The following is a 17,729-nucleotide window of genomic DNA, read 5'->3' on the forward strand; positions in this document are numbered from 1 at the left end:
TATTTATTAGTCTTAAACATATAACAGCTTATCAACATGTATGTAAACAATAACATACTGCATGGCATACATAATACATACCAGTAGACAAATTAAAGATTTTCATGGAATTCAAAACAAAACATAATACAAACACAAACAAACAAAAGCAAAAGCAAAAAATATGGATAATAACAAAACATTTCATACCAGGTATTATTATTTGATGTTTCAGTATCCTTTAATTAAAGACCTGAAATTTAAATCAGTTGAAACCTCCACTATTGCAAAACAACTTTTCAGTTGCTAAGCTTCTAACGAAAAAAGTTAGGTTGATGAAAATAATAACATACCTTTCACTTGTTTGAGGCGACATCATTGTCATGTATGGATTATCTTCCCTTCTTCTCCTTGATGTGTCTTTATCTCTATATTCATTTGCTCTATGTGGCATCTCTTGACCTTCATGTGGCCTTGACCTTTGATCTCTTGGCAATGAGTTGTAACCCTGACCCCTGAGTGACCCTGAACTTCTGTTGTCCGGCTGACCAGGTCTCATGTCTCTAGGCATGGTACTGGAAGGATATTGACCTGACCTTTGACCTACAGATGACATTGACCTTTGATCATCTGGAAGTCCTTGACCTTGACTTGACCTCTGTGAGCTTCTATTTCTGTCTGTTCTTTCGCCAGGATACCTAGGGTCATACTGAGAACTTGGCTGCCCATACCCTGGTCCCTGACCTTGACCCTGACCCCTACTATCTCTTGGCAATGTTCCAGAACTTACACTAGATGGTCCGCTTCCATTCCTATGTCTCTGATAAGGGTCACTATAATTTTGAATATTCTCCCTTGCTTGAAGGGAGGATCTTTCAATAAAACTATTGTCTGGATTCCCTCTAGGGGTATCCCCATCCTGATTGGCAAATGGAAATTGCTGCATGTCCGGAGGCGAAATCCCTGGACTGTCAATGTTGTCATTCCAGCTCATTATTGGTGACTTAGGAATCAGCTTTGGCACATGCCCTAGTCTGTAAACAAACCGAAATAATTTTTTTTTAATTCATTTTCATTATAAGAAGGCTAACTGATAAAAGGTAATGGTATCAAAGATCTTTGTCTAAAGGTTGTGAGCTGCAGTGCCTTCCTAGTTAAAAGCCCTAAATGCACATTTTGCCATTATGTAAGCTAAACCATTCTAAAATGAAGATAGTGTGTATCTATAAATGCTTACATCAAAGAACACAGGGCATTTCTAACAGAGCATTTCACACAGCTTTTTCTTTTTGTTGCACATTTTTTCCAAATTAACAACTATGATTTTCAGTTTTACTGATATCAAATCTTGGCACATGGCTTGTGAAGGACCTGTGATGGTCACTGGGGTCAGACTAGCTGTGCCTTTTTACCAGTATAGACAAAACTGGCATGAAATAAGCTTGAAATGCAATTTAAACAAGGATGACCTCCCTTTGTTGCAAGAACCTGTCAATTATATATTATGCTTGACAGATACAAACACCTAGCTTATCTGTCTAGGGAAAATGACCTAAAACCTACTACTTCAGTTATATAACGACCTGCAGCCCTAAACCCAAAACAAACATACAAAACCCAAGTTCTGTGTGTGTGTGATGTCGGCTTTCACGTCCTTTTCAACAATTTCAAGTCATATAAACATTGGAGTCTGCTTGTAGCAGTGAGTTCAATGCACAGCTTTATAGTGCTGTGTCTTCGGAATATCATGCCATAGACACATTCCCCAACCAATCAGATTATGCTGACACCGAGCTGACCAGTTCTAGAACTATCTTCTCAAATGCCAGGTCTCTATATTTCTCATACTGTCCCCACATATTTCTGTTCAGGGTAACAAACAAACCCTAAAATTGATATCTTTTATGGGCTTCTTATTTATTGTTTAGACTGATATGATGTGACCACCTTATAATCAATGAAATGCTAGAATCTTAAGGAAAATAAAACAAATTACAATGTTGACCAAGATGAAAGTGAGGTCCAGGACTGACAACTCTGTATCAGAAATTGTTCACATGCATGCCATCTTACCCTGGAGCTCGCTGTACGAGAGACGCCATTTTTAATGCTTCCACCCACTGTTCCATCTCCCTTTGGTTCTCAGCAGCAAAGAAAAATGTCTTCATGTTCTCATGTTCAGCCTTGAAGGCGTGCTTCTTGTTTATGTCATGCGTGCTACACGGACTTATCTTGTAACTGGGCAGCAGAATGGAACCTACGATAGGGAAATAAGAAATATCATTGCAGTGTTGATGTAATATGTCAGTAAGAATCTCTTTGTCACTGACAGTTCTAATAAATGTCACAATTATATAAAGGCTATTACATGGGTGTCTTATTAAACAAGTTGAATAAAATAATAAAATGGGAGGCTCTGCAAATGTAATACTCTTTTTATCACACGTAAGCATTTCCTACTGAAACATCAAAATTTCTTCTTTCTTTACCAGTAACACATCAAGTCAATTCAACCAGCGTCTCCTTTACTTAAAACGACGTCAACTTCTGAGCTTTATCACACTGAATGTAATACCAAAATTATGTAATGGCTTTATTTCACTCCCACGGCATAAAAGGGATTATGTAAAATTTAGATATATTATGCAGTTACACTTCAAGATGCATCAACTGAATCTCATCATTTGTATATATTTCAACAGAATGAACCTGTTCACTTGTTCTTCGGCATTTTCAAAGGTCAAATCAAATATACCATGATTTGGAATACATGCACTAACAGATGCATAACCTACACATCCTTATCTTCAGAAAACAAACAGTTCATCACAAGCATCAATCTTACAATAAACCTTTAGCCTGCTGGCCGCAAGTGATTCTGCCTTTGCGACCAGTGCAGACCAAGATCAGCCTGCACTATCATGGTCTGCACTGTTCGCAATTCAGTCAATAAATATTCAGTGAACACCCCCTTCGAATAATAAATGGTTTTTGCCCAAATTGAATGAATGTCCATTTAGAAATTTAGCAGCATAAAGGTTAGGAACCTTATAAACAAGCACCTTGTTTTCTTTTTTAAGTCACACTTATGGTTATATGGCAACTTTCCAGCTTTTGAAGGCAGGGACCTGGTTAGAACTGCCAACCTTCCGTAAGCCTGCTAGATGGCTTCCTCACGTGACAACCTCAGCAAGGTTCAAACCTACAGAAGTGACGGGCAAGTTATTCAAAGTCAGCAAACTTACTCCCTCGGTCATGAAGGCCTCTTAAATACCAAGGCCTTGTGAACTTACCTATACAGGTCTGTTCTGAATCATCTTTGTAGAAGAAGAGACCAAAATCGGCAAGGACACACCATTTCTTTTTCCACATCTTCAACCCACCACTCTCCTGAAATATTTAGACAATACAATATAATGTATAATATGAAATAAGGCACTGCCTCAATCGGAAATTGATCCAACTTCAACTCATCCAATAAAATTTGAAAACATTTGAGGGTCCTTGATAATGTTGTAATAACTTCTGGCCCAACCCTTTTGTATATATATATATATATACAAGAGATCACAGAGTGATCGTGGCACCCACCATTTAGCCATTTTTGAATGTTCCAAATTTAAAGACTAGCTCAAGGTCAAAATCAAGATCAAAGTTCATTTAGATATACAAAACTGTGCATGTGGCCCATGCATGAAGTCCAAGTTTAGAAGCTGTAGCTTGAGAAATGTGAAAGTAGGTCATTAGATCAATTTCAAGGTTAATGTTCATTTCGGTACACAAAACTATGCATGTGCTTCAAATTTGAAGGTTGTAGCTTGAGAAATGTGAAAGTAGGTACATACTAGGTAAAAACCAAGGCCAAATTTCAATTCAGAACACAAAACTATGCATGTGGTCCAAATTTGAAGACTGTAGCCTGAGAAATGTGAAAGTAGGTCACTAGGTCAATCTCAAGGTCAAAGTTCATTTCGGTACACAAAACTATGCATGTGGTCCAAATTTGAAGGCTGTAGCTTGAGAAAGGTCAAAATCAAGGTCAAATTTCATTTCTAAAAAACAAAACTATACAATCATGTGGTCCAAATTTGAAGCCTGTACCTTCAAAAAAGTGAAAGTAGATCACTACGTCAATGTCAAGGTCACAGTTTATTTCGGTACACAAACCTATGCATGTGGTCCAAATTTGAAGGCTGTAGTTACAGAAATGCGAAAGTAGGTCACTAGGTCAACTCATGTTAAGATTCATCTTGCCACTCAAAACTATACATGTGGTCCAAATTTAAATTTGAATGGACAAGAAGGTTTTTAAAGTTTTTCCCTATATAAGTCTTATAAACCCTGTGACGCCCTGGGTGGGCCATATTTGACCATAGGGGGATAATTTGAACAAACTTGGTAGAGAACCACTAGGTGATGCTACATTACAAATATCAAAGCCCAAGGCTTTGTGGTTTTGGACAAGATGATTTTCAAATTTTTTCCCTATATCAGTCTATGTAAACCATGTGACCCCCAGGGCGGGGCCATATTTCACCCTAGGGGAATAATTTGAACAATCTTAGTAGAGGACCACTAGATGATGTAACATACAAAATATCAAAGCCCTAGGCTCTGTGGCTTTGGACAAAAAGATTTTCAAAGTTTTTCCCTATATAAATCTATGTAAATTATAAAAATAAACAAAGGGCCATAACTCACTCAAAGTCTGATTTTCAGAGGGACACAACTAAGGTACTAATATTATACATCATTCTGACAAAGTTTGGTCAAAATCTCCCCAGCAGTTTCTGAGGAGATGCGATAACGAGAAATTGTTAACGGAAGGATGGACGGAAGGACGATGGACCACAGACGCAGAGTGATTTGAATAGCCCAACATCTGATGATGGTGGGCTAACAATAAAATATGATTAAACTGATAAAACATTTGAAAAGGACTGTCTAATGACTGCACGGACCGAAGGACACATTTTTCAAATTGATTGTAAATATCTCATTTGGTATATCGTATGCTACCATAGAGGGATCGATTCCGATTTTCATCACTTCGCGCAAGATTGATTCCCTATCAATGTAAAGGCAGACTTTGGAATAAAAGCAACAATGCCCATATTTGTACTGATGTGCAAGACGTTACGGTTCGGACAAGTTATGTGAATGCTGATTAGGCACAAGGAAAAAGCGTATTCTTCCAAAAAAGTCTGAAGTCAGACCCTCTGTACACGTGCCAGAAGTAAACATTTTTTAATTCAATAGTATATACCTCATTCTGTATATCACATGTTACCACAGAGGGATAGATCCCAATTTTCAGTTAAAATTCAGTATCTTAAATTCCAAGTGACAAGTAAATTGAGCGTTTTACCTGGAGATAATCGAAATTCGACTTAAAAATGACATTTTGTGCACATGTTTTCACAACAAGACTGGATAATGTCTTCAAGGTAGATGGAATTTTGAGATAAGTAAGTTTTAGATAGAGTTTCGACTGTATTTCCAGAATTCTGACAAAAGAATTTTTTTTTAATTTTAAAATGAGATGAAAAGATATCATGGTGTATATAAACTTTGAGTGACAGAAAATTTAATAATTTATTTTATTTAACATAACACAAAATAATGTTTAAAAATATTCACTTGTTTCTGAAGCCATCCTCTTAGAATGACCTTAGAGTTCTCTTCCCTTGATGCAGCAGGTGCTTTCATGTTCCGCGATTTACCACTCTTCCTGTGCTGACTGCCCTTTGTAAGCGGACTCTGTGGTGGTGTGCGAGTCGGCCCCTCCATTACTGGCTGTCCAGACACTGGATGATCGAAGGTTGTAATTCTACGATTGTGACTGAAATGAAAACAAAAGAACCATATACAGGTAAACAATGAGCCACATTACAGATTTCAGTTAATTTGGTCACAACTTATACACTTTATTAAGTTGCGTCACAAGAACAACAACATCTTTATTAAATACCACCAAAGTTGTACATTTTCTTGGCAACATGATATTGCACAGATTCAGAGGCACATCCGGGCTGCCCTTTAAAACCTGACAAGCATACCTTTTATTTTTATCATAAAATGAAATCTAAATTATTTTGTGAAATATTTTTCAGCCCGCTTTGCTCGTAAATTGTAGTTAATATTTATCAACTTATTAACTGTCAATATAAACTACAAATTCCATCAATCAATATAGAATTTGTAGAGTAAATTAATATTTAATAGGTATAAAATATTTATCATGCTCTAAATACACCTCATAGTAAATAAGACAATCATAAAAATCTTTCATTTTTATTGATGTTTTATATCATTAATGTCAACTTAATGAGGAATATCAGTGTATATTTACACAAGTCGATCTTGTAAAGTAATTTATAGCAATAGATCTAAATTTCCTCCTCATTTGAGTACTAACAATTCAATTTTCTGAGTCAGTCAAGTAAGGCGCAAAAAAAAAAATTGTTTGTTTCCGGTATCCCGACCTACCCTAAATGTTTGGCCCGACCCTAAATGTTTTTATGGCCTTGGAGAATATTTTTTTCAACTTTTTAACAAAAAGATACAAAACTGCACTTTTTATGATTTAAACATAGCCAGTGATGTTAGAAATCAACTTACTGATGCTCTAAAGGCATAACCCCCTTATTTGTAATCATTTTTTGACAAAAAAATAATTTCCGAAAAGTCCCCCTTAATAAAAAAAATTTCCAAAAAAAAAAAAATTCCGACCTACCTACCCTAATTTTTTTCAGCATGTTACCGGAAACAAAGAATTTTTTTTTTTAGGCCTAAGGGATGTTTATAATGGAAGCCTGTGTACAACTTATTTAAACTCTTACATAAAACTTACTAACTCCTTCGTTTGACTAACTGACTTCTACCGGCATATAATTATGACATAATAACTTATACATATGACGAACTTACTTTTACATACAACTTACTTACTCCTATATACGACTTACTTACTCCTAGATATGACTTACTTACTCGTACATACAACTTACTGACTCTTACATACGACTTACTTACTCCTACATACGACTTACTTACCACACTTACTTACTTCTACATACGACTTACTTACTCCACTTACTTACTCCTACATATGACTAACTTACTCCTATATACAACTTAATTACTCCTACGTATAACTTACTAACTCCTATATATATGACGTACTAACTCATAGTTACATACAATTTACTAACTCTTATGAAAGACACTAATTCCTATGTAGCATAATGTAACATATACGTAAGACATAATATCTCCTATGTGTGACTTACTAACTCCTGCATAGGACTTAATACCTCCTACATATGGCTTACTCACGCCAATGTAGGAACTAACTAACTTACACGTAAGACATACAAACTCCTACATATGACATCTATGACTTACAAATAGTAACCCTTACGTAGGACATTGTAAGTCCTTACATACTACTTAATAACTCAGGACTAAGTAAGACTTAGTAACTATTACATAGGACATAATAACTCCTACGTAGGACTTACTACAAATTTCTCTACTAGCTGGCACCAGGACGCTTCCATACGATGACCAGCAATACGGGAGGTGAATGAGAAAGAAGCTTAAGGGCATAATATGAATAAAACACTTTTCCATTCATCCTTTGTTTATTAAAGGTTTGTTTTATTTATTGGGGGTCAAGGTCACACTGACACAATTTAAAGACAGAGAGTGAATTACCAGCTTATGATGATAGCAGGCATTATTTCAGGCACAGGTGGGATCCTGGGTAGAACCACTGACTTTCTGTTAGCCAGTAAGATGGCAAAAATACTCTGTGTGTGTGTGTTCGAGTTTAACGTCTTTTTCAACAGTTTTTTAGTCATATACGGTAAACGATGGTGTCTACTTGTAGCAGTGAGCACAATGCCCAACTTTATAGTGCTGCCTCACTGGAATATCACGCCGTAGACACTTGGCATGATACCCCACCCAGTCACATTATACTGACACCGGGCTGACCAGTCCTAGCACTATCCTCTTAATGCTGAGCGCCAAGCGAGGAAGCTACTAGTACCATTTTTTTACGTCTTTGGTATGACGTAGCCGGGGATCGAACCCACGACCTCCCGCACTCAAAGCGGACGCTCTACCACTAGGCTACAGAGGCGGTTCAAAAATACTGCAATAAGGGTTTGGGGAATAGGGTCAACAAGTACATACAAACTGCCATTTGGAAACTGAAAATTTTGCTATAATTTATTTGCACAAAAACAGCTTAGATTGAAGTTTTAGACCTTTAGATCAGTACAAATCAACTGTTATTGAATTAAAAAAAAAAGATATATTATTATACAGAGGATATCAAATTTCATTTGCTTCAGTGCAAGATCTTTTACCGATGCGACATTTTCAATAGTTCACTAAAAACATGTAATAAAGACCGTCTCTTCTATACTCTGTATTTCTGTAAATTAATTAATTTTCTGTGTTATGTTTAGAGTAATACCAGCACAATGAAGGTCATATGACTTTTCAATCTTTTAATGGTGGAGTCAAACCCCAGGTGGCCTGGGCTCCAGGCTCACTGTGTCAGACATGGGCTAGCACCTGGGTAGATCCACCAAACTTCAATCATTCAGCTGAGTGGACCAGAATTTCCTCAAATTAAGAATACTACATCCCAAGCAAGGTTACAGACCTACATTGATGAGGGGCAAGTACTTTGAAGTCAGCAACCCTAACCACTCAGCCATCGAGGCCCTGTAAAATAACTGAAATATCTAGTCGGCTTTTGGTTATTTTCTTTTCATTAACAGTGGATAATGACTTGATCCACACATATTGGCCACTGGTGGAGATTGCCTTCAGATTAACTGATTTCTGTTAATTATTTTCACACTTGATTAAAGTTATCAGCTTTAAATCTTCTGCACTTTTAGTCATTTTGTACGACCATGAAATTGAGAATGTTTACAAGCTCTGCATGTGACATCAAATAATATTTTCCATTAAAGTAAAACACAGACTGGTAGCAAAAGGATGAGCAAATGACTTGACTTCAAGTAATGCTCATTATAACATAACGGTTTACATAGAATTACCTCCCTCAGATTTTTTGTAACATATACTTTGTGAGACATTTTTTTTGGAAACTTAATTTCTTATCGTAGAGTTTTATATTTAACTAAAATTTATTAGAAACGAAAATTCATAAAATTATTATTACCTCCCTTTGCCTATCCTGGTTTTGCAATCAAGAAACTGGAATCAAATTAATCTGGAAGCTATTTCTGCATATTGTTTTAAAGCTTGCTTTATGGTTCAAATTGTCGAAATATCCCAATCTCTAAGTCTTTAAATCATGCAAATGTAAAACTAGAAGTTATATTATAATACCTAAAGAAACGGCTCTTTTTTAAATACTTCATATTCATATTAAAGGGGGGTAATTAAAAAATTTATAACCAAAAATAATTAAACATACATTTCCAACCTAAGTATACATATAAATGGATCTTTTGTTCCTCTAACAAAATATACAACCACTACAAACTGACCTTAAAATGTTGCTTGAATTTGACTGACCATATTTTAAGAGACATTTTTTTTACGATTTCTTAGATGCTATCTCGAAAACTTTACAATCTATTCTAGGGTACTGACACAAAATCCTGGATCACTCAACATCCTAAATGCAGTCTGATTTCTTTCTTAAACTGTCTTAACCATTTTCGCACTATTATTATTATAATTATACCCTTTTGGTGGGAACAGAATTTTAGATGGAGATTTTGACAGCGATCTTGGTATGGGAACTGGATACAGTTATTCGAAATATAAAGAAAGATCTTGTTAACAACCTAGCCCTATTCAACTTCCTGAAAACTGTACAAAATGGGTATTTAAAATGCACATAAATATATGGTGAAATGAAGCGAATTTTATTGTAATTTACACTAATGTTTCTTCACATGTGGTTTACTGTAGGCACATTAGTTCCCATCAGCTTTTTAATTTCTAAATCAAACAGTAGTCAATAATCAAATAATAAGAAAAAATGAGCCGTGCCATGAGAAAACCAACATAGTGGGTTTGTGACCAGCATGGATCCAGACCAGCCTGTGCATCTGCGCAGTCTGGTCAGGATCCATGCTGTTTGCTTTGAAAGCCCATTGCAATTAGAGAATACGTTAGCAAACAGCATGAATCCTGACCAGACTGCGCGGATGCGCAGGCTGGTCTGGATCCATGCTGGTCGCAAACCCACTATGTTAGTTTTCCCATGGCACGGCTCATTAAAAATCTAATTTGCAATTTTATTGTGAACTAATGATATGTTTATACTGTGATGATTTTGCAATGGAAGTATAATATTACATGTTTGTGCAATAAATTCATTGGCCTACCTACCTTTATTACCATTTTGAAACATTTTAACTTAAAGGGACATTATATAAATTTCAGTACAGTAAAATAGCGATCATTGATGTCAAGTAAAAGACTCCAGTTTGCAAGGGTTTGAACATTCCAAACACAAAAATATAATAAAGAAAAGGTAACCGTTAGGCACAATATCTGTCTACATAATGCGAGCAGTACTTCAGTCAGGGGTTTCAATAAGGGCCATGAGACGGAAATTTTCCCTAGCTATAGTGTCTGAAGCCAAAGCTACTTTTCCTGTTGCAAATCAAGTTCTAAATGAGAGGACCTACAGACTGCCCCCAACCCTCACTCTACTTTGCAATTTCCACCTTCAACTTCAATAAAACCCTTGTTCTGAGTATACATGTGTTGCTAAAATGTACTAAAAACATAAATCTGGACTCGTGCCCCTGTAAAAAATCTTGTTGCGAAGTTATTCATATCTGCAAATATAGCTAATTGAAAATCAAAACAATATATTTGCATATAATAACTGTACTTTAATTATCGATAATCACAAAATCAAACTTTGAATTCATTTCTGTATGCCAGTGAGTTAGCTCTTTCAACCATAATAACCAATATATACAACAGATACAAAAATTTTCACATAAATCAAAATAAACAGACTGTGACCATTTTTGAGCAAAACTGAAACGTTACATACAATATTACATTCTTTAAACAAAGTCACATTTTATCGCCATTGAAATTCTACATTTTTTAATATTTATTTCTCATAAAGAATGACAACTCTGCAATGTAACTTGAGGAACATCCGTGAATATTATCTGATCTTATAACCGTAACACAGAAAGGCCTCCATGGTACTGAGTTACGATAACATCGACAGCAGTAATGTGATACATACTAAATTATTTAAAGATGGTGGACAAAACGTGAATAAAACAATCATTTTGTAACACAAGAATGATCATGTTATTTGTGTAGAAATGATCGGTAAATGAGCGTCCCGGCTATCATAACCATCAAATCGTAATAGTACTTCAATAGGGTCTAACGCACTATGCTCTCTGGGGTAATCGTAACTGCTACAAAATGTATCAACTGTAAAATTAAGTTAAAAGTCAGGAGTACAATAATTAACCACCCTTGAATAAACAATATGCCTTTAAAAGATTGATGATAACTTAATTAAACATTTTTTACGCATGAGCGGATCAAAGTTGACAAATAAGAATGATGAACAAATAACATAAAGAACATGGGTAGAATATGGAGCAGAAATATGAGTCTTTCATCAAATGAGCCGTGCCATGAGAAAACCAACATAGTGGCTTTGCGACCAGCATGGATCCAGACCAGCCTGCGCGGCTCAATTTTGATGTAATTTATTATATAAACATGAAGAGCAGCAAACTAGGTAAGGCCACTTGCAAGCTTAATGAACACTGTCAAGTGGAAGTGTCATGCACAGATACCTCTCAGAGCCCAGTTGGGCTTGAGCCCACCATTGACACCTTTCATCCTTCTCTGTAATAGAACTACACTTGAATACACTCTTCATCAAGGTTTTAACAAACCTTGATATAAGTATGGGTATTAGAAAGACAAAGACAGAGAGAAGACGTAAATTCGCTTAGTTTGCAACACTCCAATAGAATACGCAAAATAATTTTAACGGCACTTTACAACACTTGCCAACAGAACTATGGCTGCAAATTACATAACACTCCTTATTTTTACTTGTTAAAATAGAAGTCTGTCTAGGTATACAAGTATGTCAGGCAATGTGAAACACATTCATTACATTTTGTCACATCTAGTTATCAAGGAATCTTAAATTTAAAAGTTTAAAGGGACTGACCTCCAGGTGGTATATGACAACAAAAAAGAAGATTATAAGATATCACAAAAGTGATGCTATATTTGTCCATTTCAAGCCTTTCCATTCAAAACTGAAAAGCATTTGTCACGGAGTACCCAAGGTAAATTGCCTTAATTATAAAACTTTGTATAAATGGTCATTAAGTACAAATTCTTAGACTATGGGGTATTGGTCAAGATGGTAGAAAGGCTTTTACTGCAGAGGAAACCTGGGTTGAATTCCTACTCAGACATGCTTTTTCTTCTTAATTTAGAACATTTTGAAATAGTTAAGAAACAAAAACTCGATCATGTTCTAAAGTTTTAGATAAGACCAAGAAAGTTCATTTTTAGCCCGAATTAACAGTTCAGTCCCTTTAACATTTAAATTTCAAATTCATCTTAGACAATTAAATACCAGTAGTACTATTATGTGCTGCACGAAGCTAGCTGCTTTATTGAAACTCTACCAGGCTGAACTCAATTGTCTGCAACAAGTGACAGATTTAAAAGAGACTGCTTCCAACCCGGTGGCTCAAACCCAGAACCTGTCAAACAGAATATTTGAGATTCCTGCATGCCACACAGGATCTCTTGAAAAGTTATCTCCCTCCTTTACAAGCTAAGGGACAACTAGAAGATGCTTTTTAAACAAGAGGGCCAAGATGGCCCTAGGTCGCTCACCTAAGAAACACACCATAACAGTGTTAAACATGTTTGACCTAGTGATTTCATGGAAACAAATATTCTGACCAATTTTCATTAAGATTGGACCAAAAAATTGGTCTCTTGTGATAAAACAAGCATTTTCTTAGATTATGATATGGCCTAGTTTTTGACCCTAGATGACCCATGTTCAAACTCGACCTAGATTTTATCAAGGCAATCATTCTGACCAAAATTCATGAAGATCAATTGAAAAATACAGCCTCTAACACATGTACAAGTTTTTTCTTTGATTTGACCAAGTGACCTAGTTTTTGACCTCAGATGACCCATATTCAAATTCGACCTAGATTTCATGAAGACAATCATCCTGACCAAATTTCATAAAAATCAATTGAAAACTACATCCTCTATTGCATACACAATGTTTTTCTTCGATTTGACCTAGTGACCTAGTTTTTGATCCCAGATGACCCATTTTCGAACTCGGCCTAGATTTTATCAAGGTAATCATTCTGGCTAAATTTCATGAAGATCAGTTGAAAAATACAGCCTCTATCGCATACACAAGGTTTTTCCTTGATTTGACCTAGTGACCTAGTTTTTAATCCCAGATGACCCATTTTCGAACTCGGCCTAGATTTCATCAAGGTAATCATTCTGACCAAAATTCATGAAGATCAATTGAAAAATACCGCCTCTATCGCATACACAAGGTTTTTCTTTGATTTGACCTAGTGAACTAGTTTTTGACCCGAGATGACCCATTTTCGAACTCGCCCTAGATTTCATCAAGGCAATCATTCTGACCAATATTCATGAAGATCAATTGAAAAATACAGCCTCTATCGCATACACAAGGTTTTTCTTTGATTTGACCTAGTGACCTAGTTTTTGACCCGAGATGACCCATTTTCAAACTCTGCCTAGATTTCATCAAGGCTATCATTCTGACCAATATTCATGAAGATTAGTTGAAAAATACAGCCTCTATCGCATACACAAGGTTTTTCTTTGATTTGACCTAGTGACCTAGTTTTTGACCCGAGATGACCCATTTTCGAACTCGGCCTAGATTTCATCAAGGCAATCATTCTGACCAATATTCATGAAGATCAATTGAAAAATACAGCCTCTATCGCATACACAAGGTTTTTCTTTGATTTGACCTAGTGACCTAGTTTTTGATCCCAGATGACCCATTTTCAAACTCGGCCTAGATTTCATCAAGGTTATCATTCTGACCAATATTCATGAAGATTAGTTGAAAAATACAGCCTCTATCGCATACACAAGGTTTTTCTTTGATTTGACCTAGTGACCTAGTTTTTGACCCGAGATGACCCATTTTCAAACTCGGCCTAGATTTCATCAAGGTTATCATTCTGACCAATATTCATGAAGATTAATTGAAAAATACAGCCTCTATCGCATACACAAGCTAAATGTTGACAGACGACGGACGACAGACGACAGACGACGGACGCCGGACATTGAGCGATCAGAAAAACTCACCTGAGCATTGCTCAGGTGAGCTAAAAAGCACGTTTCTCCCCCAATGCATAGTCGTATATGCAAGAAGTCAATAGGGGACAAGAGCGAAAGTCAAAGAGACATTGATGGTTGACTGCAATTGGGATCACCTACTTGGCATGTCCAATCATCCCACTAATACCGTGTTCAGACTACGTTTTTAATCCTACATTAACTTGGGTTTATTTTTTAAACTCGTTTGCGTCCACACTATATGTGGCGTAAAACGTGAATTTCCATCTCGGGAGGTGGTTTTAATACTACATTAAAAAGTAATGCTACATTATTTTACAAATGTGAACGCAAATGTGGGTTATAACTGGTTTTACAATCCCAAATCCACAGATCTTACCTTTTGGAGGAAGAATACCATGTGTTTCTCTTTTGTATCAAACAATTGATGCTGTGGCTGGCAAAAGTAATTGGACTGTTGTTGAAACAAAAGCATTAAATTGCGATATGGAGTCATGCTGACGCTCAAAATGGACAATAGATGGAATGAACAGAAATTCTTAGATGAACACTGAAGTTTAAATATTGGAACCCTTCTTTTTCTGTTAGCTAAATTCTTTGAACCCTTTTTTTTGCTTATTGCAAGATTTGTTAACTTCCCAAATTTTGATGTATATTTTTAAAACCCCACATTTCTTCCCTAGGGGGACGAAAATAGTTTTAAATTTTTGAGGGTTTTAAATTTTAAAATCCAATTATACCCAATTAGTGCCTAATAAAATAAAACCGTTCGCTAGGGGAAAACAGACAAGTTTCAAATTCGGGGCCTAGTGTTTTTAAGTTATAAATGGTTTTCCATGTTCGGTTTCCCTGTGCCCTTGATTTAAATGGAGTGACCCACAAAAGCAGTAGGGGTCGTCTACTCCATAAGCCCTGCCACCCTAATCTAAGGCCTACGAAGTTTGAAGATTCTAGGTCAAATGGTTCTTCAGTTATAGATCGGAAAATAAAGTGTCGTAAGACAGATGGACGACAATGCAGAGCAAAAAACTATGTCTCCAAAGCGGGGGGCAAAATTTAAATTTTAAACAGTTTTTGATTTACCAAGCACTGAGGCGCGAATCAGAATATCAGCATGGTTACCCAAAAAAAACAATGTTTCAAAAAAAAAGTTTTATAAAAAGAAGAAAAATCTACACTATAAATAATTTATTAGAGAATAAAGAGTTACCACTTTAAATGTTCAAAAAAAAAACAAATGCTTGAAAAAAAAAAGTTTTTTAGGCTTAATTGCCCTGGTTTAGTAGATGGTGCCAAATTTTCTTGCCTATCGGGCCCAAGGGTTTGTTTAAATTTTTTGTTTTAAAGAGTTTTTATTTTTTTTTTCTCATTTTTTGTCTATATGACTGGAAAATAAAGGGGGAAATTTGAAAAAATATGGGGGTTTTGTTTCAGGTTTCCCCCCTTTTTTAAAAACTTTTCTTACTTTTAAAAATTCCCAAATGAAAACCCTTTTGGTTTTTTTGAGTGTAACTAAGTAATTTTTTTCCTTAACAGTGTACAGTAGAATGGTTTAACTTATATACAGTCAAACCTCTTTCGCCAACTAAGGGACAGAAAAAATTTTTTTTTTGTTATCGGGTTTCAAGCTGGAAAACAATAAAATTATATGACCGCCCATGAGAAAAACAAGTGGCTTTGCGACCAGCATGGACCAGCCACCCCTGGCATCCCCCAGGGGGTCAGGATCCAGCTTTTCCCTTTTAAAAGCCTATTGAAATTTTGAGAAAACGTTAGCGAACAGCTGGATCCTGATCTGGATCCATGCTAGTCGCAAAGCCCAATTTTGGGTTTTTCTCAGGGCGGCTAAAAAGTGTTTTTGGGCCCTGTGAAAATTTAAGCGGGTGGTATTAAAATTTTAAGAGTTTGGGGAAAAAGTACGACGTTTTTTGTTTTGATGCACTTCCAATGGTTTTCAAAGGGGGAGTAGACGTTGCACATTTTTCCCATCATGAACAGATCAATAAAACCCAATCAAAAAGGGAATTTCGATAATCACACAATTTTGTTGTATTAAATAAGAATAAAACTTCCCGGGCCCATTAAACATCACACAAAAAATCGCAATAAACCCCCTGACTACATGCCGGCATCTTAAAAACAGGATATGTTTTCACTCAGCAGTGTTACCCAAACTTTGCCCCCTTTCAGACCTTAGGAAATTTTTTTTCATTAAAAAATTTAAATAAAAAAAAAAACTTCATTACAAAATTGTAGGCTTACAAAAACCCAAAAAACAATATTATATACATTAAGTTTTTTCTTTTCCCCGAACATAACAATTTTATGCAAACTGCATTTCCCCTCATTTTGATGAGGTATGGATTATTTTATGATGTCCCCCCCAAAACATGTTTTCCCTTTTGAAATTAAAAAAAGGGAAAAAAATCCCGTTAATTTAAGACATTTTGCTTTTAAAAATTAACTTGAAAGTAAAATGACCCAAGTTCAGAAACACTGGTTGCTCCAGAAATGATGGCTCAAGCCCCAGGTTGACTTAAGCATTTGGGATCCCAGCCATTTTTAAAACTTTTTCTTTTTTATTGCCCAAACTAGGAAAAATTAAAGCTTTTGCTTTCCTTCAGATTTTTCAATTGTGTTTTGTTGTATGACCCAAACATTACAAGTTTAAAAGGCGCTTTTTTTCTTTTTGTAATGGGGGCCAATTTAAAAAGGATACCAAACAGAGAGGAACCTGTGCAATGAAAACAATCCTGTGGAGAGGCCGCTAGAGGGGGTGGGAGTGGGGAGAGGGTGGGGTTGTATTGTAATCCAAATATCAAAAACTTACTCAATAAAGAAGACTGTGCCATCAATTGTCAATGCCTGCTCCCAGCCGAGGTAATCCTGAAAATATACAAACAAATAAAATAAGAATACTAATAATGAAAAACCCTGTATTAAACAGCCTTTAAAGAGGGCTGCTTACGACAAGTGACTGCTTAAAAAAGAAACAACTCTTTAAAATTTTCTGTTCATATCAAGTTTTCCTTAGAAAGCAATTTTTCTAAAAAAAATTTGTTTTTTTAAAATTTTGCTTTTAACCTTATCTTTGGGGGACACGATTCAGTTTTCCCCCTTTGCAGCTACTGAGATCATGATCCTCCCCAAATCTGTCAGTCTGATTTGATCTCATGTTCCCCTTCAGTCAGTATTTTTTTTTTGGTAGCACCCCCTTATCATTTAAAGGGGTACTGTCCAAACGAAGTATGGCAAGTTCTTACAGGAATTAGAGGTTAAATAAAGGGTTAATGGCCGCACAATGTTGCGTCTTTCCGCTTTGATCTTTTGAGGAAGACTCAGGTGTC

At 35.9% G+C, this 17,729-nt stretch overlaps 1 protein-coding gene across 5 annotated transcripts in view; it reads right to left on the bottom strand.

Moving 5' to 3' along the window:
• LOC123535830 (pleckstrin homology domain-containing family A member 7-like) overlaps nt 1–17,253 on the bottom strand; it is an 80,811-nt gene extending 63,558 nt beyond the window's left edge. For all 5 annotated transcript variants that reach the window (XM_053527560.1, XM_053527559.1, XM_053527558.1 and 2 more), the window contains exons 1-5: nt 17,213–17,253; nt 5,620–5,821; nt 3,273–3,369; nt 2,053–2,236; nt 333–1,013 (exon numbers count right to left, since the gene is read on the bottom strand). In XM_053527560.1, the coding sequence (XP_053383535.1) occupies nt 333–1,013; nt 2,053–2,236; nt 3,273–3,369; nt 5,620–5,769 (1,112 nt within the window). In that variant the 5' untranslated portion in view covers nt 5,770–5,821; nt 17,213–17,253. The remainder of the gene's footprint in view (nt 1–332; nt 1,014–2,052; nt 2,237–3,272; nt 3,370–5,619; nt 5,822–17,212) is intronic.
• Between the last annotated feature and the right edge of the window lie 476 nt (nt 17,254–17,729).

The sequence above is a fragment of the Mercenaria mercenaria genome, chromosome 17, assembly GCF_021730395.1.
Source record: "Mercenaria mercenaria strain notata chromosome 17, MADL_Memer_1, whole genome shotgun sequence".
NCBI lineage: Eukaryota > Metazoa > Mollusca > Bivalvia > Venerida > Veneridae > Mercenaria > Mercenaria mercenaria.